Source organism: Caloenas nicobarica, chromosome 21 (assembly GCF_036013445.1).
Source record: "Caloenas nicobarica isolate bCalNic1 chromosome 21, bCalNic1.hap1, whole genome shotgun sequence".
Classification (NCBI taxonomy): domain Eukaryota; kingdom Metazoa; phylum Chordata; class Aves; order Columbiformes; family Columbidae; genus Caloenas; species Caloenas nicobarica.
The window spans coordinates 3,425,303-3,447,850 of record NC_088265.1 but is presented as its reverse complement, the minus strand read 5'-3'; the positions used below and the strand labels follow the sequence as shown (position 1 = coordinate 3,447,850).

Here is a 22,548-nt window from a genome sequence, read left to right as displayed (position 1 = left end):
GACCTTCTGCGTTTTTTTTCTTTTAATATTCCTCTCTGACAGGTCAGGGGTTTTGAGGCAGGCTTGGGCCACCTGCGGAATCTTGCCGGAGGCTCCCTGCATCTGGCCATGATTGTTAAACCAGACCACTCAGATTGAAACCCCGTGTTCTTTTGTATCGCTAAAAACTCAGAAGGCAAGGAGAGAAGAGAGAAATCCAGAAAATAAATGTGTTTGTGTACCAAACATGTCTTTACATGGCAGGAGGCATCAGGGCTCTTTCCAAGAAGAGGATTTATCTGGAGGAGGGTGCAGGGAAGCATCTCTTCTCTGTGAGTGTGGAGACATCCTTGTATTTCCAGCTGGGGTGGCTCATTTCTCAGATGAATCTTATGATGCTTAACAACCTGAGCTCTTGCTTCCTGGGGACATGAACCAGAAAAAAACCAGACGTCCCTCTCTGCTGCTCCATCCTGCCTCCTCTGACGGCTTAGACTTGTCCAAAGCCGTCTCCTCGTGCCTCTTCCTCCGTACTGCAGGCGGGGAGTAATCGAGCAGCGAAACGGGATGCGGCAAGTCAGCTCGGCGCGAGGCTGCGGCAGATGGTATCTTGGCGATAAGAGGCTTCTCCAGGGCCGGGCAAGTCCCTCGTGCATCCGTCTCCTCGCTGGGTGGGGGCACGTGCTCCAGGACGCCCACGTGCCGAGCGCGTTCTCGGCCCCATCGAGCAGCATCGCCGGAGCCCCCGGCTCACCCGCCTGGCAGCTGCTGGTGTTTTCAGCCGTGTAGACACCATGTCGCAATCAAACGGCTATTCAAACATGCAAATCCTGGTAGGAAAGACAATGTAAATTGTTTGTTTATCCTCCTGCCTCCCCCTCGCGCAGCCCCCAAGGCCATAAATTATTAACTTTTGGAAGAGTATCCTTGGCAGCAGCCGCTCCTGGCAGGGATGGGATTTGTCACAGCTTGGGCAGGTTTTTTTGCAGGAGCTGGGAGGTGGCTTTTGGTGGGTGGACGGATACTGGGAGCCCATCAAACTGGACAGGCCACGTGGCCGCTGTGTTAGTTTTCTGTTCGTGGGCTGGGTTCACCTTGCTGAATCCTGCAAATTTGAAAGGAATGGGATGGGAGCAGAATCTCCACATTTTTATGCAGATATACAGTATTGTAGGAGGTCTCTGTGGCAGCAAAAGGTGATGGAGATTGTGTGAGTCTTATTCTTTATGCATCTGGAGAAAAAAAAAAAATCTCTTCTGTAACTTGGCTTTGTTGCGCTGCCTGTGGAGTCTTGTGGTCTTCTTTCAGGCTTACTTTGGAGAGAATCTAAAACGTTTACAGTCTTTGTTACTTTTGGATGCCTGTGGTCAGTCATAGCACACTGACAGTCTGTGTGCTCCCCTTACAACCGCAAAACTTTCTCATTATTTCGCATCGACTGGGGAAATCACATCAACTTCAGTGGAGGAGGAGCCTTTGCTTTAACTCCCGTATGTGCACATTGCCAGCTCTTTGTTGCCAGGTTGCAAGCTGAGATTTTGAATTAGATTCCTTTTCCTACCTTGTCATCCTCCCATCATCCCCCTGCCCCCAAAATAAAATCGGAATTTGGCTGCTATGAAATCACCTGTAAACCGTTTGTGCTTCTTCCAGATCCGAGCAGATGGTCCTCCCCATGGTGGAATTCAGTATGAAATGGTGACGGTTTTCAAGGACGGGAGCCCGGTCCTTCGAGATATGGCCTTCTCCATCGATAAGAAGTATCTGTACGTCATGTCGGAGCGACAGGTGAGGCATCTGCGCCTTCTTAAGGGTCTTTTCCAAGCAAAACGATTCTGCGATTCCTTCCCTGAGGAGCGTGTTGTTGGGGCACGCGGAGCTCGGGTTGTGTGCTGAGCCCCATGGCACGCAGACCGGTCCGGGCGGAAGGAGCACCAGCAGAAACTCAGTTTTATCTGCCTCCGATCTGAGATTGCCGTCAGTGCACCGAGGAGAGAGCCGTGCCCAGTTCTTCTTGTCTGCAGGTGCTGGAGACTGAGCCGAGCTGCTGCAGGGGCAACATGGTTTGGGGCTCTGAATCTGATGACGAGATTCTGAGCCACAAAATTTACAGATTTCCTCCCTGCAGCGAGGCTGGCAGGCTGTGGTTTTGCGTAGTTTTGTCTGAGCGTCCTTTACAATGGCTTTATTTATTTGCCGGTGTATTTGAAGTGGTTGCGAGCGAGCGATGCTGGTGCAGAGCTGGGACCGAGCGTGGTGCGGGTGGGTGCTGTGCGAGCGACGTCTGTGCCGTGCCATCCGTTGCCGTGCCGGTTCTGCCGCTGCCCTGGACGTGATGCCCACCTGGGACCAAAAAACCACAACCAGAATGATTATGACGGGAATTTACAGCCGGCAGCCCGCAGGAGTCTGTTTTTTAGGGGAGCCAGCACAACGTAAACAATCTGGGACCTTCTGTTCTTCTCTTGAGACAAGAAAACACATGAAGTCCCCACCATTAAGCCAGACTTCTGGGTTCACTGACTCTGTTGAGCATTTTATTGGCTATTACTCACGACTGTGTAATTCAGATTGATAGAGCTGGTGCCTTGTGGGTGGTGGAGACAGCAGAAGGGTTGCATCTGAAGATGTCTGGATGCTGTTAAATTGTTCCGTGCCGAGTTAACCCTCTGGTCACTAACAGCTTTCTACATCTGCTGGTAAACAAATACCTGTCCTCCCTCCCACCTGCTCCGACGGATGCTCTGTGCAGAGGTACCGGAGCCAACGGCTCCTCCCAAAGCCAGCAAAACCCGTAGCAAAATAAAATAAATTGGCAAATACTTAGCTTGGTTATAAAGCTATTTAAAGCCAGGGAATAAATACTTCAGAAAAGTGCAAAGCCTTCTCCCTGCTAAAAGATTTAACTAAATGAATCCCTGTGGTTAAAGAAGGCATTATATACTTGTTATAGCAACTCAGTGATAGAAACTGCTGTGAGCAGCCACAAATTTAGGATCCCATTCTGGCTTGGACTTGGGTTGGATGGTAATGATGAGGATCTATGCAAACTTTGAATTATTTTATTAAAATGTTAATGCTGTGGTCATTTTTCTCCGGGAGCCACATGCTCCTCGTGCTCTAGCCAGGTGGGAAACGATCCAGCGTGTGTCTCAAACAGTTGAGGAGCTGTTTTCCTTAGGAGGAAAATCCAGTGGGAATGCCTCCAACTCACCTTTTATGAGGCAAGAGCGTCTTAATATTCATCAAAGCGCTAATTTGCTTAATTGTGAGACCAAAAGATGTGAAGAGAATTAGCAAAGAATAGAATATTCCTGGAACCTCGACTCCATTTCCAGCCACAGCTCTGGCAAAGCACTTGCCTTGGGGGTGACTCCAGGAGTGGGAGGACACGGTCCCTTGTTTCTTGCTGGTCTCGCTGTAGGATTTGCCTTTTGCCCTTGCAGAGATCTGTGTTTTGGGTCCAGAAGTCCCGCTATGCTGTTACATATGGATTTTGTCAACTGCTGTGACCCCACTGCCCTAATCCTGGCAATGTGATAGTTCAGCAAAGTGGAGAGGAGAATATATATATATTTTTTGTTTTCCTGAGCGCTATGTAAAGGAGATGATTGAAAAGGGGTCGGTACCCAGAGAAGGGGAAGGGCCCACCAGTGTCAGAGGTCTGAGGCTGTAAATGGTGGGAAGTGCCCTCGGAATTACTGAGGACATGCGGTAAAAATGTCTTCTGAAGTCTGGAAATCTGGAACAAAATGAAATTCTGCCATAGTAAAATGACACAGAGAGCAGCTGTTCTTAATGTTGATCTACTGCATGTTAATGTACTGGGGGAGGACTGGCCAGAGTCTGGGATTTTAAATATCTGCTGAGAAAGAAACAGGATACATGGCTATGTCAAAACATATCTTTCAAAAAATGGGGTTTTTTTAAAATGGAATTCAGCTAAGAAATGTGCTCCCCAATACTGATGGGTAGCAGGTCTCGAGCTCCTGTGGCCGTGGTGTTGGGTACAGAGCAGCGCTGGGACGCGATGCTCTGCGTTGGGCTGCCATTGTGCACAACAAATGTGTGGATGCTTCCCAACAAAGAGCGGATATAACATTTCGGTACGAAAGCCCGTCTTCCCTTCTGTGCTAGCAGCAGCTAGGATCAGCTTTATGCTGAAAACGCCTTTGGGGGAAGTAGTTGCTTTATCCATAAATCTGGAGTTGTGGTTGCAGGCACAGCCCTTCCCCGCTCCCCTGGCTCTGGTCCCAGCCCTGTCTGTGTCTCGCTCCAATTTCTCCGCAGTCCTTTGGAGCTCTCCAGGAGCCTTTCATGTTTTGCTGCCAGCTTCTTCCAAAGCAGGATATTTGACATTTGATTTCACTCCCACAAAGCACAGAAGCAACAGTTGCGCAGCCCAGTCTGGGGGAGAGAAGGATAAAGAAACTTTGCTCCCAGCCGTTTATTTTGAGATCTCTAACCACATGATTCAAGAGTGCTTATTAGGGGCTTTTACAGGCTCTTTTCCCACCACACCTGGTTTCAAATAGCTCTTACGGCAAAAGAGAAATGATTCTGGTGCGGACTGTTTAAAGCAGGGATTCATTTCTCAGCATCGCTCTAGCAAAGCAAACAGCATTTCTGCCCGCAAGCTGAGCAAGGCTTGGATGCTGTGGAGATAGATGGAGCCGTGTTGCGTTAGCAGAGATACGTGGGGTGCCAGGATGGGAATAGCAGCGGGACTGGGACTGCCAGGCATCAGCAGAGCTGGAACGTGCCCTCGGATTAAATAATGGTCGGTGCTGGGGGTGATGGATGTTGGGAGGCACCGGCACAGCCGTAGTGAGAGGACTTGCACTGCGTGGCTTCTTCTCAGCCGGTACCCAGCATGAGCTGCCTCTTGTTTTTCACAGGCAAACAAATTCAAGTAGTATTTTCTATAAGGGGGGGGAAAAAAAAATCACACACCAAATAAAACATCGAAGTGGAATCGGTAGCGTTGCTGTCGTGATGGGCTCATCAGCCGCTTTGTTAATGTTAATGGCAAAACCAGCGGTGAGTGTCTTGGGGTCACCAAGTCCCCCCAGATTAAAAATCTTCCCATTTAATAGCGAGTCTCTCACGGAGCCCACATCAACAGCCCCTGCGTGTGCAGAAAAGCTTCTCCAATTTCTTGCTTCCAGAGGGAAAGAACTGACATTTACAGGAAAAATTCTGGTTATATAAAGAAAAAGCGGCTTTATAATTCAGTCCCGAAGCATTAATTGTCTGTGCATCATGGTGGGTTTTTTTAACGTATGAAAGCTCAGTGCATTTTAATTAAATAAGCCCTGTAGGATGAGAGCAGGTTTGTGACTCCAAGGCTGCACCCCCTTTTTTTACTGGCTGTATCTGCTCCCTGTGCAAGTCCGAACTGTCGCGGCGCTGGTTTGAAATGCAGCAGGTTTGACTCCGCTCCCACGTCCACCTTCAGCAATCGCGAGCGAGCCCTGTGAGAAGTGGTGGGCATCCTTCGGCACGGAGATTATGTAAGCGTCAGCAGAATCAGGGCCAGAGATTTCTGCAGCTCTCGCTGGAAGAAGAAAATTTTGTTATTTTTAATCTGGGAGTGAGCGGAGGCTCAATCAAACACACGGCAGGCATCGGGGCAAGGGATTGGCAGCTCTGAAAGATCTCACTGCCTAATCAAGGGCTGTAAAGACGGAATTTAAAACAGCGTGATCATAATACTGCGGGGCTTGTTGGAAGGAAGATCGCTGCGCTAGTCAAGAGAGACATGGCCCAACAGGTCTGTTCCCTTCCCAAATGCAGAGGGTGCAGGAGCAGAAGAGCCAGAACTCAGGGCAGGCACTCCCCTTCCTCCCATTCTCTCTTCCCCATGTATCTTTTCCTTCATTATTTTCCAACTTTTTTTTTTTTTTTTTTCCCCCGGCTAATGATCTATCTCTTGTTTGTGCTAATCATGTAAAACAGGTTGATGAAGCGCCGAGGTCGCGTGCTGCGGGTCTGCTCCCTGATGGGTGAAGCGGCACCTTCCTAATGAGGTACCTGGCCAGGATGCTGCAAATGCAAAATTCATCTTCCATAAGCATCCTCCAAAATTCCTTGCACATTTCATTGCCTCAGAAACAGCGCTGCTCGCAGCTCATCCGTAGTTACTTGGGTGGTTAATTCTGCCACAGGGGGATGATTTCATTCTGGTTTTATACGGTCTGTAACAGAGCGGCTTCCTGCTCCATGGCCGTGAACCTCACCATTCCCGTGGTAGAAATAATAACCTATAATCACCCAGTGAAATGCAGATAACATCAATTAGCACGGCAGAGCTCCAAAGGCCATCGACCTCTGTAGCCGGAGATGCACTTGAGGAATCCCCTGCTCATCTAGCGGGTGCTGAATGCTCTGCGGTCGGTTTGCCTGCGTGATGCTGAGCCCTGTGCGATAGTAGAATCATACCATCGTTTGGGTCAGAAGGGGCCTTCAAAGCTTATGTAGTCCAAGCCCTGCCATGAGCAGGGACATCTTCACCAGCTCAGGTTGCTCAGAGCCCCGGCCAGCCTGGCCTGGGATGTCTCCAGAGATGATGCTGAGCTCTGCGTGATGCTGAGCCGTGCGTGATGCTGAGCCATGCGTGATGCTGAGCTCTGTGTGATGCTGAGCCGTGCGTGATGCTGAGCTCTGCGTGATGCTGAGCCGTGCGTGATGCTGAGCCGTGCGTGATGCTGAGCCGTGCGTGGTGCTGAGCCGTGCGTGATGCTGAGCCGTGCGTGATGCTGAGCTCTGCGTGGTGCTGAGCCGTGCGTGATGCTGAGCCGTGCGTGATGCTGAGCTCTGCGTGATGCTGAGCCGTGCGTGATGCTGAGCCGTACGTGATGCTGAGCTCTGCGTGATGCTGAGCCGTGCGTGATGCTGAGCCGTGCGTGATGCTGAGCCCTGCGTGATGCTGAGCCGTGCGTGATGCTGAGCCGTGCGTGATGCTGAGCTCTGTGTGATGCTGAGCCGTGCGTGATGCTGAGCTCTGCGTGATGCTGAGTCTCTCCGTGCCCTTTGCAGGATAACGTTGCCTTAGGGGAAGGCCGGGAGAGTTTAGAGGGTGCAGGCTGACTTTTTCTTGTTTTTTAAGCGAGCACTCACTAGAGCACCTGAGCGATTTCTCGTGGCCGACGTGACATTTTTATACCCGGTTGATGTAGTTCACAGACCCTTATGCAGAGGGTTATGAGCGGAGCTTGTTGGGAGGCAGCGAGGTTTAATGCTGCTCCCTAAAGATTCCAGTCCCTCAAGATTTTGGTTCCTAAAGATTCCCGTCGCATGTGGGGAGGAGGGCAGAGCTGCTGCTGTAAGTGACGGTCCCTGGGCACGGGGAGGGGACCAACACTTGCTGCTGGGGGAATCTTGAAGGTTATTTGAATAAAAGAGGTGGAAGGTGCTGTTTTATCTGCCTGCAGCCACTTTATCCCAGCTTTATCTCTTAACCAGCAAGGAGCAGCGCTCTAAGCATCATCACGGTGCGTGCATCAGCACTGGGGGCCGGTATGACCAGTATCGACCTGGTTACGAGCATCTCACAAGTGTGTGCTCCTGGCTCCTGTTGCTTTTCCACCGAGTGAAGTTTCCCCCTGCTCCCTCTTCCACATATATCATTGTGGCTTTAGGTAAAGAAACTGTCTTTTTTGTCTGTGTTAGCTGTGAAATATTTGCTTTGCAAATGCCCCCATGTCAGGAGCTGCAGATCTGCAGGAGCCTGGGGATAATTTGTTGCGCGGCTCCCTGTCCTGTAACCCCGAGATGTTTAAGTCCTGTGAAAACTGCTTTACTTTGGGCTGAACGTTCTGGATGCTGATGGAGAGGGAGGCAGGCAGATGATTTAAAAGAGGTTGGAATCGGAGGGAAGGCTGAGAAAAAACAAAGAAGTCCATCAATTCTGGAGTAGCGAGGCTGTAAATACTGATGGTGTCCTGAAAAGAACTGAGAAAACACAATAAAAAATGCAAGAGATGTGGATAAAAGGGTCTGGAGTCATCAAGAGTGAAAAAATGAACTGATTAAATTTTTAACTACATTATCTGCTAGTTGAACAGCCAGTTAGCTGGACATAATCTTAGCAAAGTTGGAACCACTGGGAGGGAAAATGGCTCAGCTGAATCCCACCAGACACGTCCAAAGTCCTGCCGCCTGTGATCTGCTCCACTCTCCTCCCTGTAGTTGATTAGGAATAATTAAGAAATCCAGCTAAAAACTTGGCCGGGATCATTAGCAATATCTACCTGACAAGGAGGATCAATTGACCAAAAAAAACCCCCCACCCACCAGCACGCAGTCCCATTTCCAGCCCGTTTGTCACACCTACAAAATGTTCAAGCACTCGAGGGTGCGGAGTTAAGTGCAGAAGTCTTTGAGGTAAGGAATGCTTGGAAAATCAACTTTCCTGGAAGAAGTGGGGAAAAAAAATGCCCCAGTGTAAAAATTTGACGCTGGGCTGGGTGGGTTTGTTTTTTCTAAAGGAAATGTATCTTAGACATTGCTCTTGTGCTTGTTCCTTGCAAGTGCTTGCAAAGTTTGCTTTCAGAGTTTGTTTGTTATGCTTTGTTGCTTTTGTGTGTGTTTGTTTTCTTCGGGTTATTTTTTCCCCTGCCAGTCGCAGCCACAGGGTTCCCATGTGTTTGCTTCGGCGTTTGCTTCCCTTTCCAATTCCTCCTTTTCCACCAACCTATTGTTTAATTTTCAGGCAAGCGACCGCAGTCCTGAAATATTTGCAGAATTTCCCTTACGTGCACGTACACACACATGCACCCTCCTTCTCAGCACACGGGTGTTTGTAAGGGGACAGGTGACGTCCTCGATAGCTGCAGGGTGGCCTAATGTCCCTCCAGATTTGATAGCACCCCCCATAGTGGGTTTTGGGAGCTGGGGCTCCTGCTGCATCTCCCTGGATGATGCTGATGTTCATGGCTGAGTTGGAGCAATGCAGGGAGAGCTGTGGGTTTGCTGCAGGATTTGCACGTTTGGACGGACAGGCAGACACGGGTCTCCTGTCCTTAACAGGAGCGACGAGAGAGGGAGAGAACTGTGTTCCCAAGAGAGAAAATTACTTGAAGGAGAAATCTGAAATTTCGCACTCAGCGCGCAGATATGAAATGTAAAAGCAAACCTCAGGCTCCTCTCGCTGTCTACCGTTTTAACTTTTCCTCTTTCTCGGCTGCTGTAGTAGTTTGTCTTCTCAGCGAATGGGTTTGGCGACTGTTCAGCCGGCGAGGAGGGGAATTGTTCACGCCGGGCGCCAGCAAAAAAGAAACATAACTCACAATATGGCGAGGGGAGCTCTGAAATTGCACAAATTATTCTATTTTATACTTTAATTAGTTTGAATTAGCAACGGGAATAGGTGCATAAAATGATCCAGTGAAGGGTGAAATGGAAAAAGGGACACGGTGTAGAGTATCGCTTTATTATTATGAAGTTTGCAGGAAGCGCAGACAATGTGCATTTTCTATTTTTCCCCTCAAAGTTCTGCAAAATCAGATGGACTGTGTTTTGTCTTTCAGTGTATTTTTTCTTTTATTTGTTTTGTTTCAGATCAGTTGAGGGAAATACAGCCACAAACACAGATTCCTGTGATAATTTTGAAATGAGCGGGGCTGAAAAATCCAGTCTAAGTCCCAGCCCAGAGCTCTGAATGCACTTTGCCAGGGGTACCCTTAGGCCGGTCCCACTGGCACAGCTTTAATGCAAACAAGTATTCAGCTTTAAAACCAAATTCCCACCGAACTATTAGGAAAGTACGGAAATGTTCAGGAAAAAGTTCCTGCAGATTCCAGATAAGGTGAAAATGAGGGATGTGCCCCAGGGGAACTGGCTGTAATGGTGTTGCAAGCTGGGACTAAGTATAAAAATTAAGGCTGGTTGCAAAGCAAAAAATCAACTTTTTGTGGGGTTTGCTCTTGTTTTCTCTCCTCTTCCCCCAGCAAAATATTCCCCCTGTTAAAACTTTGCTGTAGCAAAAATGTTGGAGGTTTCCTTGAGCGTGTCAGACCGCGGGTAGGAAGGCAGAGGGGTTTCCCTGGGAAACCTGGGATGCTTTTGGACCGCAGGCAAGTTCAGCATCCCAAACGCAAATCCTGAGCCGCAAGAAACCCCTCCAGCCCCAGGGCTCCCTCCAGCTCCGTCCCTCAGGAGCAACTTGATAACTGGGGTGTTTCTGGCCCATGCCGGTGAGGAAAAGGAGCTCCGTTAACAATCTTGTATTTATTTTAGCAGGGCGCAGGAATGTGCCCAGCAGACTAAACACTCCGCTCTCCCCCCTGCGTGCCCAGGGCTGTGCTGGGGACTTTTCCCTGCCAAGTTTGCAGAGGAGCTCAGCATTCGTGAGAGGGGAAATAGCAGTCCTGAAAGTTTCATGTGTGGGTGTAAAATAGATAATTTTTACTGTAATCAAGCTTAGAAAGTGTCCCTTGCACGGGGAGCTTGTTGTTTTCCCTGTTTCTTTTTCCTCTGTGCTTACCTGCCCGTTCGGTTATCACGGCTGCCTAATTTTCACCGGCTGCTTTGCAGCAACCACCACCAGCCTGTGAACGTTTTGCTCTCCGCTAAACAGATTTATCCTCCCCAAAGCCCTATGAGATGGAGCAGTAATATCGCTTTTTAGATGAGGAACTGAAGCGTAGAGATGCTACGTGAGCTCTCGTAAGTCACACAGAAAATCTGTGGCAGAGGGAGAGGCTGAGCTGAAACCTCCCAAACCCTTAGTCCTGTAACAAAGGACCATTCTTCATTTCATCACTGTTCAGTTTGGTGCTCCATAGTCCCAGGGACATGAGGCACCACTCGTGGTTTGCAGTGACAAATAGTTTGCAAAGTCACCTGTGCATATTAATACATTCTGGGTTGTTGATTTTTTTTTTTTTTTTTTTCTCAGATGGGGCACTTTCTGCTCCAAACCTTCCTGAACTCTAGCAGGGCCAATGTGCTGGTTTTGATGGCAAAAAAATGAAACTCAGGTGGGATGTTGCTGTTTCTGCCTTGATGTGCCTGTGTCATACAGAGCATCTCCGCAGCTCTGCCCTTCTGCAGTACGTGCAGAACAGCGTCACCGATCTCACCTGCTCCTTGGCCATGCAGACAAAGCCAGGCAGAGTATTTTGTGCTTAAAATTAACCTGAGCAGCGGCTGAACCTGGAGGGTTCTGCTGTGTTTGCAAAGGGCCAAGCAGAAAGGGAGCCAGGACTGTTCTGTGTAATCCAGTCTTCCTACCCTGACTGCTTGCCTTTTGCTGTTAGACAAACAAATTCAGGCTTTTTTCTCCTTTCCTTTTTTTTTTTTTTTTTAATCTGAGATGTGGCAGGAAAAGATTGTGCTTCAGATGATCGTTATCCTTCCAGTCTGCTGATCGCAGCCCAGAGGGCTGCTCAGTTGCAGAGGAGTTGGCACGGGTGTGTTGGAGCGTGCTGGAAGCTGGCATGGAAATCCTGCTGTCCCCAGCCTTGCGACGGAGCAAAATATTGTCCTGCTTGTGTATTACTGAAGTCAAGGCAGCTGTGGATGTCACAGTGGAGGAGGAGGAAGGTTTTAAGGCAGTAAGGGAAGTCCAGCACGCTCACGCAACACCGGGTTTGGTTGGTTATAGGAGTATTCCAAGCGATGGGCACTATTCTGAAGTTGTGCCACCAAACACAATGACACATCGCCTCCTCCCCTCCCTGGCTCCACTTCAGAGCGTGTCTCTCCAGTTTCTCTTGCAACACATATTTATCTGCTCTGTGCCCTTATGGCTGTTTAATTAGCATTCATGTTTCCTTTCAAACAGAAATTGAGTTGAGTGCTCGCAGAGCTGGAGCGGTTGCACCACGTGGGCGGGATGGTGCCTGCTGCTCTCCTGCACGCGGTGGTGAAAGACCTGGAGGAGACCAAATTAGGTTGTCAAGGCATCAGAGATGCGTTCAAATAATTCAATTAAAAGATCCATTTGGAGTCACGTACCAGCAGTGGGAAAAAGAAGAAGATTTGTTTAGTGCAGGGGCCCAGAAACAAGACTCAAGCATGGAGGGTTTCTTAGCAGCTGAGATGGATGCAGGTGCTGGTGGGATCTGAGCTGCATCAGCTTGGGGGTCACAATGACCCAAAAGAGGGTTCAGCTGGAGAACAGGAGCTGAGGGGAGACCTTCTGATCTCTGACCTGCCTGAAAGGAGCTGGGAGCCAGGGGGGGTCGGGCTCTGCTCCCCAGGAACAAGCGCCAGGACCAGAGGAAACGGCCTCAAGTTGCGCCAGGGGAGGTTGAGGTTGGATCTGGGGAACAATTTCTTCCCCCAAGGGCTGTGGGGCATTGGAACAGGCTGCCCAGGGCAGTGCTGGAGTCACCATCCCTGGAGGGTTGGACAGACGGAGACGAGGTTCTCAGGGACATGGGGCAGTGCCAGGGCTGGGTTATGGTTGGACTCAATGACGTTGAGAGTCTCTTTCAACCAAAATGATTCTATGACTGTTGGAAGCAGGGACATACTTTTTGCTCTGTTAGTGACACCCTTAATGATCCTGGTCAATGCTGTGGACTCCAGAGCACTACGGTGATTGAAATCAACACCAAAATGACCAAAGTCAACTGACATTCAAGGCAGAATTGGGTAAGGGCTCTCTGCCTGCCCCGCTGCCACCTGCTTCGCTTGCCGGTGGCCTGTGTCACTGTCATTCCCTGGTCCACCCAGCTGCACAGGACATGAGCTCCAGACATGAGCATCTCCCATCTAATCTGCCGCGGTAAGGCTGGCATTTAGCACTACGGTTCATGACTGATATTTTCACTGTCTCCTAACCAGCCGCAGTTGGTGCAGGCTTTTCCCCATCGCTTTAAGAAGTGACTCACAGGCGGGCAACTGTCAGTGTCTTGTGTGCTAATAATACCTCCATAAGAACATGATGATAAGGTCTTTTTTATTTAGGGGAGGACTCAGAGGGGAGGATGGGTGTTAAAAAATAACTCCTCCTCGTGTCGCTGGGCCTTCGTGTGACCTGCCAGACCTGCCCACAAAAAGAATTTGCTTCAAATCCTTCCATCCAAAAAGAGCTGACCACACTAGAACAGCGTGATTGGAGAAACGGTGCCAGAAACAGCATTCCTGCGACTGCAGAGAGGAGCGTGCAAACTCCAGTCGTTAGTCAAAGATTTTTCTATTTTAGGTCTTTGCTTTTGGTTTGCGTGGCCCGGCTGGTGGCCTGGGACGCAGCTCGATCCCCGTCACCTCGTCCCAGCAGGATGCTGGAGGAAGCTGTGGGTCTCCCACAGCATCCCTGTAGGGCAGCTGCGTGTTTTTGAGGGGGTCTGGGTTCGGGCTCGGCGTGTGGGTTTGAGGATGCACCGTTCCAGAAAAACTGCAGCCCACCCAGCAAAGAACCTCAATCCATCAAAGCGCGTGAGGGAATGGTCAGCTTAGGGCTCTCTGTGTCCTTCCAGGGGTGCCGTGGGGCTGGGGAACACAGTTCCACCTGCCACCGCCCCCCTGAAATACCCACCCTGGCCCCCTCTCTGGTGTCCGCAGGGGTGTGGGACTGGAGCCCTGTATGGGAGCGATGCTGCTCCCCCCAGCTGGGCTCCCGGCCGGTGGAAGGAGAGGTGAGAATGTCATTTAGACCCCAGCTGGCAATTCCCTATCCTTTCCTAATGGACTGAATGTGATCCCCATAACTATAAATTTTCCTGGCTTGGGTCAGTTGAAATTGGAGTCTTAACGCTATAGAAGGGCAGGTTTTTATTTTATTTTTGCACTCTGTGTAATCACATCGATGGCAGCAGGGTAACAGTCTTGAATTATGGGTGACCAGAGAAAAAGAAGGCGTCTCCTTAGCTCCCCGTTGTTATTGTCTCTGGGCGCAGAGCAAAATGTGTAGGCTCCAGGCTAGGTTGTGTAAATCTCGTTAGAAAGCCATTCCCAGCTAATGAAACCCTGGGAGAGAGGGATTTGGCTTCCCAGCCTTCAGCCTTATAGCAAAGGCTGGAATAAATCCATCTTCGGTTATGTGTAGGCTGTTCTCCCCTCTCCCCCATTGCGAGTGTGTATTTATCAGTGGAGCTGAGATGTCATCGTGGTCATTTGAGATCAGCTGCAGGTCAGGAATTTGTTGCATCTGCAGCTGAATGATTTCAAGTGACAATTATCTACTCTTTTAAAAAGAAAAAAAAAAAAAAATACTAGTGTGCAAAGAAACTTCACCTGGTCTTTAATCCTTCTAGGGAAAGGGCGATCAGACACGTAAATAATTATATCTCCCCCACTGCGAGCCCGCTCCGCAGCTTGCTTGGCAATATGTATTAATTCAAGGGGCCAGAGCTGTTAAGGAAAGCTGTTGAAATGAAGTATCTGAGATAAATGCGTCTCGTCTTTCCCTGTTTGTGTAGGCTGAGAATGTGTCTGCCGGAGCCACAGATCCCACTTGGGGTCATGTTTGTTTGGCTGCGACTTTCTTGCTCTGAGCATGGGTTTACCAGCTCCTACGGCGTGAAATACGATTGTCTTTGTCCTCCTTCGCTTGATGGCCATTATGTTGTTTGCTGAAGTTTTGAGCACATCTGCTGTGTTATTGCTCTTATTGAAACACAGATGTGGCAGACACCTCGCAACGGAGACTCTGGTTTCCAGCTCCAGGACATTTGCACGGATTTGTTCCTCCTCTGCAGGTTTTGGGGACGATTTGGAGACCCTGACATCCAGGGCTTGTACCTGCAGAGATCTCTAATCCCTTGTGTTCCAGCCCATCACTTTTCCATGCCATCTCTTCCTATTGCAGCATCTCTCTGCTGGAAGGTTTATTGCTCTGTTTTCTGCTTTTTCTTGTTTCATCTATTATTATTTTTTTTTTCTCAGTCACCTTGCCTAATGCATATAGACCCAGGGGGGATTTTTCCCCTCCACGTCTCGGTCTAGACCTTGCTCAGAATTTGCTGTACACCTTCCAAGTGTCTGTTGGCTTTTGCTGCTGAGAGCAAAGCTCCGGCCAAGCCCAGCGACGGGGACATCCCAGCATTGGGCAGCACCAAGGGAATTGCTGGAGAATTCCCATCCTGTGGCACAGGGATGCCAGGTGCCTTGGTGTGGAGTGTTTCAGGCCACCAGCGCTTGACAAATGCGCGCTTGGTTTATTGAAGCGAACTCTCTGCGTTTGAAAACAAGCTGGGAAATTTGCTTTTGTAACAAAAGGTGCTGGTGGAAGGAAAATCAGCTGTGCCTGCCTGTCATGGAAGGGGGAAAACACTGAGCTCTTGGCAGGCACTATGTGCAACAGTTGAGATGAAAATCCAGTTGTGCAGCAGCATCCCGACCCTTCTGGGACAGCACAGGCGGCTGGAAATATTCGCTTTGTTTTGCATTCCCTTTATCTTCTGCCTGTCCCAAAGAATAGAGGGTATCCTGTGCATATGATGAAATCTCTGAAGGCTTGAATACTTTTTTTTTCTACTCTAACTAATCTTTTTTTAATGTTTTACAGCCTCATGTTCTGTAATTGAATGCATTTTATTTAGAAAATAACGTTTAGCACCACTTTGGATTTCCAATTATTCTTCAATCGGACTTTGAGGGCCCGAAGTCTTTGTCATTTCGATATGCACAAAAGACGGCAACATCAGAGCAGCCAACAGCAAATTATTTCCACTACTGATTGCTAAGCTTAGGAGTAAAATATGTGGGGCCGAATTTAGTCTCAGCATAAATCTATTGAAATGAAGTCGAGTATTACACCAGCAGCGAATTTGTCCCACTGCTGCCAAGGATGCTGGAAGAAATGAGAGCGACTGTAGCTGTTAGTGAAAACCAGTGTAGATGAATCCTCGCTCCATACCAGCCTGTTTCTATCCTCTGTCGACAGGTTTCTTTCAGGGAGTCTTTTGAGTCAAGGGAAGGGGACAGACTCGGTGACACTGGAAAAGCTTCCAAAGAATGGAAGCCACAGCGGTGACTGTATCTGGTGGCGTTCGCAATGGACTTTAAGGTCCTTGGCGACACCTGTTACAGGAGGAAAAGATGAGTGCTGTACAGCAGTAAATGTTTTATAATAATGGCAAATTTTCTTGTAACTCATTACAAAAGGAGAGGTTGCTCCCAGCTTCTGGGTGTCCTTTGTACTGAGCAAGGATGCATCTCGGAGAGCTCCAGCGTTAGCGCTGTGATGAAACAGCTAATTAATGGTGAGAACCGCACTGCCAGAAGTGTGTGTGTGTTTGGAGAGGGAAGGAGGGACATTCCTGTTTATCTAAATTTGCTCAAGTCTAAACTGTTACTTCAGGGCCTTGAGAGAGCGAGCTGGGTGCCTTATGGTAGAGAGAGACACTCAAGGTGACCAGCAACTGAGCGTGAGCAAGCTTAGCTGGGTTCTCTATGTGCATCCCTATGGAAAAATGCCCTGTTCAGAGTCGTAAATTGGGATAATCCAAGGGCGTTGTCTTGAGGCTTCGATGCAAACAATACCTTAACCCCCAGCCCGCGCTGGTCCCGCGGTGGTCGGGATGCAGCGGTACCCGCCGTGCCCAGGTCCTGGTGGGAGCAAACGCGGTGCCGTCCGCATGGAGCGAGCGAACGATGCATTCCCCCAGCTCTTTGTTTTCCTGCAATTTGATTTGGCCCCTGAAGCTTCCCTGTTTTGTCTCCTGAGCTGTTATTTTTGGAAGCCCCCCCCTCGCTGGTGTGCCTGTGTGTGATAACAGGGCTGGCGTGCCACAGCTGCCATGGGACAGTGGTTTTCTTCTTTGGAGGAAAGGGCTTAAAGCTCATTTTCTTTTGGAATTAGAGAGTTTGGGATATACTTAGGAGGGTTCATTTCTCACACTGGTGGTCAGGTCCCTAAATTATATTTTTGACAGCCGTATGTAATGATATACAAATGGGAAAGTGATGGAGTAGCAGAAAATTGACTGGCAAGGACAGCATAATGTAGTTAGAGAGCAATACTTACTAAAAAGCCATGGAGACTATGGCAGCGTTCCTGGAGCAAAAGAGTAGCAGGACCACAGTCAGGCTGTGAAAACAGTAATGATACGACTCTGTGACCTTTAAAGCTACTTAGGGCATTCAGATGCTTTGGATTTTCAAGGCTCTATAAAATTACACAAACCGGTCATGCCCGTGACTTTCCTCCTAGGTTTAATGCAGTATTGAAATAATTTGAAGAACCCTGAAATGGTTCACGAAACAGGGAATCGAGGGTTGCTCGAGTTGCAAGCAGAGCTTTGGGACCGGCTGCAAGAAGAGCCAAGCAGGGTCTGGGGTGGTCGTACTGGCCCCCCCCAAGTGCCCTGTCCCCTTGGAAAGGCAACATCCCGGGGGACGTGGGTGTCCGAGGGATGAGCCCCGCAGCCCTCTTAGCCTTGGGATGCAGGATGCTTTCCTGGGAAAGCGGGCAGAGAGGTAAGAGGACACTGGAGGGGCTGGAAGCCGTAATTTTGTGCTCATTCTCTGGGCAAAGCCGCCGTTGAATAATAATGTCGGTCACACGCGAGGTGCAGGGCAGAGCCGAGGTTGGGCTATTGAAACGATACTTGCGTGTGCCAAGAAAACAAACAGAAAGGGCCAGTCAAAGCTTTTCAGTGTCACTGACACCCTCGGACGTGCCAGAGCCGGGAACAAAGGCGGCATTGTCGCGGAGCACAGCCTGCGAGTCTGTTCGGAGCGGGCAGATGCGGGGTTGCCCACCCTGCTGTGCCGCGGCCAGTTGGCCACGTGGGATCCCTTTGCAAGGTGGGTGGCGAGACACGTCCCCCCGTGCAGCCCCGGGCTTTCTCCTGAGCGAGGAGGGTAAACAAAATGTGGCCTCGGTGTCCCCATGCGTGCCAGGGGTGGCAAGTGGCCAGGAGCTGGAGGGGGGACGCTGAGCGGGCAGCGATGGGGACAAGGCGCATGGAGCTCCGGCTCTGCCTCCGTGATGGGCAGGAGGGGGGTAGCATTGGGACACTGGCCCCGACACAGGGTCCGCCAAGCGTTTTTGGGCAAATTGCTGCAGACCGTGTCGGTGTAGGGACCTTTTGGCCAAGCAGGCTCTGGAGAAAGAGCGGCAGAGCCCCAAGAACGGGCGCACGGGCTGCAGCCCTGGTGCTGTGCCCCATCGTGTCCCAGCTCTAGTCCCTCATCTATAAACGGAGGATAATGTTTCATCTGCTTCTGGGAGCAGCTGTGGTCTCTTATTTCGTGTGTACACATGTTGTCCATTCCAACAGGGCTACAATTTCTCCGAAAGCTCCTGGGCACGCCAGAAACGCAGGGAACGTGCTGCCGTTTGGGGACACCGGGCGTTGGTGACCGTCAGGTGCGGGCTCAGGTCCCGGTGGGTTTGGCTGATTTGCTCTATCACGGTACGTGCAGCAGCGAAGCACAGCAAGGGTTAAGCACAGGGAGAGAGGGCAATAACCAGTGTGACAGGGAGCCGTGGGGTCCCTGCTCTGCAGCGAGCGCTGGGCTCCAGCTGCCTCCCATACATATGCTGCTCATTTTTCATACTGAACACAGCTGCCGCCAGCATCTCTTTCCTACCCCTGTTCCTGCCAGTTTTTATGAGAAAAGAATAAAGAGGGGAAACAGATAACTGCAGAGGTTCATTTGCCAATTGTCAGGCTGCCGGTGCATCAGAAATAGAGTCATCGGTCTGCTCCCTCCACCGCGCCGGGGCTGCGCAGGCATCTTTTCACTAGCAGCGTTATTTATTCATGGCCCCCCAAAGCTGCAGGAAGAAGGGACCTGCTGATGCTCCCATTTTTTTTCCCAGGGTGGCTTTGGCCTTGATTAGCTCGCTCTGTGTGCGGGTGGGATGGGAGAAACTGGAGACCACAGCCTCAAGCCGGGGGTGAAGCCCTTCCCTTGGCCGACGGGCTGCGATCGATGGGGTCGGGGTCTGGCTGATGCTGCCCGCTGCCCCTCTTTCTTTAGCCTGGTAATTAGAAGCTCTCGGAGAGAGGGAAGAGATGTCGCACATGGAGTGGGGCTATTAACCCTGTCCCTTGCCAGCCGCCCTGCAGAGAAATGCCCTTGGAGCAGCTGCTCTGCTTCAGGCTTCCAGCGGGAAGGAGGGGAGATCCCCTTCCACCAGCACACAGCTGGGGGTTTGCCTCCCATTGGAGGTTTGCAGCTGAAAAACATCACACCAGGGACTAGATTTTTGCCTAGAAATGTCGGCAGCCTCCTCTCTTCCCTATGGCAATAAGACCTGCTGCGGTGGTTCCCTGTGCCCAGCAAGCAGGTCACCCGCCCCAAAGCTCTGGGTGCAACCTCACAGATTTTAGCCATTCCCAAGCTGGCCCTTAAAGAATCGATCTTCTGCAAGTCTATTCAATGCCATCTACTTTCTGCCTCCTGGGGCAACCAGTTGCACATTTCAATAGCTGGGAGGACCTTCCCGTTGATTTCCAGCCTCAACGGAAACACAGAACTGCCGATTTTCTTGCAAGCCGGTTTATTTTGTGATTTCAGTCGAAGTCTTTCCCAGGGCTGATGTGCAGGTCGCCTCAGCAGCAGTCGCAGGGTCCCCCTCGCAGTCTGTCCGCTCGGTTGCTGTGCTGACACCCGGGAGATTTATGGAAATATATGCAGAAGTTCCTCAGGCTCTGATGGAGCAGAAATAGTTTCGTGGCATTATTTGCCCAAAACGCCACCGTTTTGAGTGCTGTATCCAGACAGTGAGAAGCTGATGTCAAAGTAACTGCTTACAGCAGGAGCTGATGTGGCTTCTAGGGACAAGTGACTTAGCATTGCAGCACTGGGAGCATTAATGCAGCAATTCTGGAGTTTATGTATAAAGCTCTGAGCTTATATCACCTCTGCCTCTCGTCAAAGCAATGCTATCGCCCCAGAGCTGCTCTTTGATTCTGCTTCTCCCATGCAGCAAAACAGCAGCCCAAGGAAAAGCAGGTAAAGATAAAAGCTAAACTCTTTGCCCAACCTTCTCTGGCTACAAAAAGCCATTCCAGCTTTTATTTCAGATAACGGGAGACCCTTGGTTAGTTAACCCAGATTCCCAGGGGCAGGGCTGTTTGCTCCGTGGGGTGCGGAGGGAGGGGACGTGGGTGTTGAAAGAGCCAACTCGGTGGTGGCACTAAAAATGAAGTCGCATCCCAAAGGATGGGAATGTTGCAGGGAAGGTTTGATGGGCAAAAACCACCATGTTGTGACTTGTGATGCACCAAAACCCCTAATGGTGTGTTTAAAGTACACACCGGACTAGCTCTGTTTCTTTTGCTTGCGTCTTGGCGAGTTGCCTTTGGCTTGGAGGGCTCCCATCACTCATCTTGTGGTTAGCTGGTCAAGAGTCACCCTAGTAGTTAGGAAAGGAATGTTAAATGCCTGTTGTGTAAACCAACCGCTGTCTGAACAGACTTTGTTTTCAATGTAAATCTGCTGCAGGGAATGATTTAGCTTTTTTTTTTTTTTTTTTTTATTATTTCAATTAAATAAGATTTATACAGGTATAATATTGGAAAGGTCATCCATCGCCTGAGTTATGGGAAGAGCTCTGTGCATTCCTCCCTCTTCACTTCCCTGCTTTACCCCTTGTTTGGAGTGCGAAAGCACAAAGCCTGGGGTTTTCTGCCTTTCTGGAAAATTAATTTATATCTGTATGGTGCACACAAGCCCTCCTGCCCCCCCATTCCCACACTTAATGAATCCCCCAGGCTCAGCAGTATTTCAGCCGGAGTAACCGCTGTGCAGCCTTTCCCCGGGGGGTTGCATCCCAGCTGAGAGGGGTTTAATTCCACCCCTCGTGCTAAGAGAACACGAGGTGATGTATCTGATGACTGCAGCAAGGACCTGGCTTTGGGCTCAGGTTCTCTGGCTTGCGGCGCCGCTCGCGATTCGCTCCGCGCGCTTTCCACAGGCTGCTCCTCTTGTATCTCTGACACGAGACATTTTCTGGTTTTCTTGTTGTCTGTTACGTTGTGAGGCTGAGGTTTTTTTGCAACGGTATTTAAGAGCAGCAGAGCATCAGTGATTTGACACACCTGTGCAGGTGTGCCGACAGTCGTGCTCTGTTTATCCTGCCTGCTAGGCTGGGCATCCAACTCACACAGCATCTCCTGTGTCACATGGAGAAGACTTCATTTATCAAAGGTTCGCAAACCAAGGCGGTAGAGCTGGAAAAGATGTTTTTGCAGCTTTCATAGCAGTAAGCAACCTGTTCTCTGGGGCTTTCCTGAACCCAGAGAACAGATGGCTGGAATGGAAGGACCAGGGACTCTTGTTGACATTACCTTTACCAGAGGCCTTTCATCATTAGCATGTAAATACCACCAAGCACCCAGGAATTATCCGTCTATGATCTCTTCATTAGAAGAGGCCTCTGATCAGGTTAATCTCACCTTCCCTGGGTGGAAAGAAGGATGTGGAGCAGCTGCATCCCCCGGCAAGTGAAGGTAGGGTGAATTTCTGAGGTGGAAGGATGCTGCGAGCATCAGGTTTTAAGTGAATCGCAGTGATTGCTTTGGCTCTTGCACAGAAAGACGAGGGCTGAAATAGCGCCGTTGATGGGAGTAATTGAGACTAATGGGACGAGTCCTCAGCAGCAGGTGCCCTGGAACACGTGTGCGGTGGATGCCGGCGAGTCCGGGTCTCCCGCGGAAAGGAGGGGAGACGAGGAGCTTCCCAGTTTGGTGCCTTTTTTCAGCCTCTCCACCGTCTGCTCTCCCTCTCGGGATGCAGAAGCCAAAGCAAGCATGGGGAAAGGCGGAGGAAATGTGTTTTAGCAGTAAATATCACCTTGTTATTTATCAATGCAGAGTAATTGAAGTAATTCCATGTCGGTTTTAAATGCAGCGCCTAGGGATCTAATCTATCTGTCTAATATTAATGGGTAATATTTGGTCGCCTCATTCATTCATTACTGTTTTCATTAAGACTCTAATCCCGTTTAGGAGTCTGTTTGTCATTTTAAACTCCTCTGTTTTATCTTAGCCTGCCACAATCCTTTTTAACAACTTAACTGAATTCATGAGTTCTAGGCTAGCAGCTTGGGGGAAGGGGCCTCTGCCGTCTAGCGTGTGGTTTTTATGGGAAGAGAGGAAAAACAGACGGCTGAAGGCGATTGCAAGCAGCAGGCACGGAGCTTTCCTGTGATACACACCGCTGAGATTTAGGTCTTTCGTAACAGATCTGGATGTCTGCATTTCAGAGCACGCAGCTCCCTTCCCTGGCACAGAGAGGGCATCAGCACCCGCTCTGAATCCTCCGTCATTTCCAAAGCAGTGTAAGAAGCTGCTTGGAGCAGGGCTGCTAATAATAATAATAGTAAGAATAATAATAATAGTAAGAATAATAATAATAATAATGAATGCTCAGGGTGTTTCCAGGCAGGCATTATCGTTCCCTCCAAGGTATCCCCGCTTCCACTTGTTATCACATTGCGGGTGCTCCTTAGCACCAAGACCTGGGTGGCGCTGGCGATGGATGCAGGGATGTCCACTGAAATGTTAACCCAGTGCTGGGGAAAACCCCGAGCAGCTCAGTCTTTGATTTCAAGGTGGAACAAACTGCATCGGTGCAGCTGGTCCCTCCCGGTGGGGGGATTTGTATCGCTGTACCCGGGGAGCAAACACCTCTGTGAGATGGGGCTGGAGAGATGGC

The 22,548-nt window shown here is 49.9% G+C and overlaps 1 protein-coding gene across 1 annotated transcript in view; it reads left to right on the top strand.

Moving 5' to 3' along the window:
- Positions 1-22,548, top strand: part of PLXNA2 (plexin A2) — a 167,115-nt gene that overhangs the window by 65,054 nt on the left and 79,513 nt on the right. Inside the window, exon 4 of the mRNA XM_065649738.1 lies at positions 1,633-1,767. Coding sequence (XP_065505810.1) covers positions 1,633-1,767 — 135 coding nt within the window. The remainder of the gene's footprint in view (positions 1-1,632; positions 1,768-22,548) is intronic.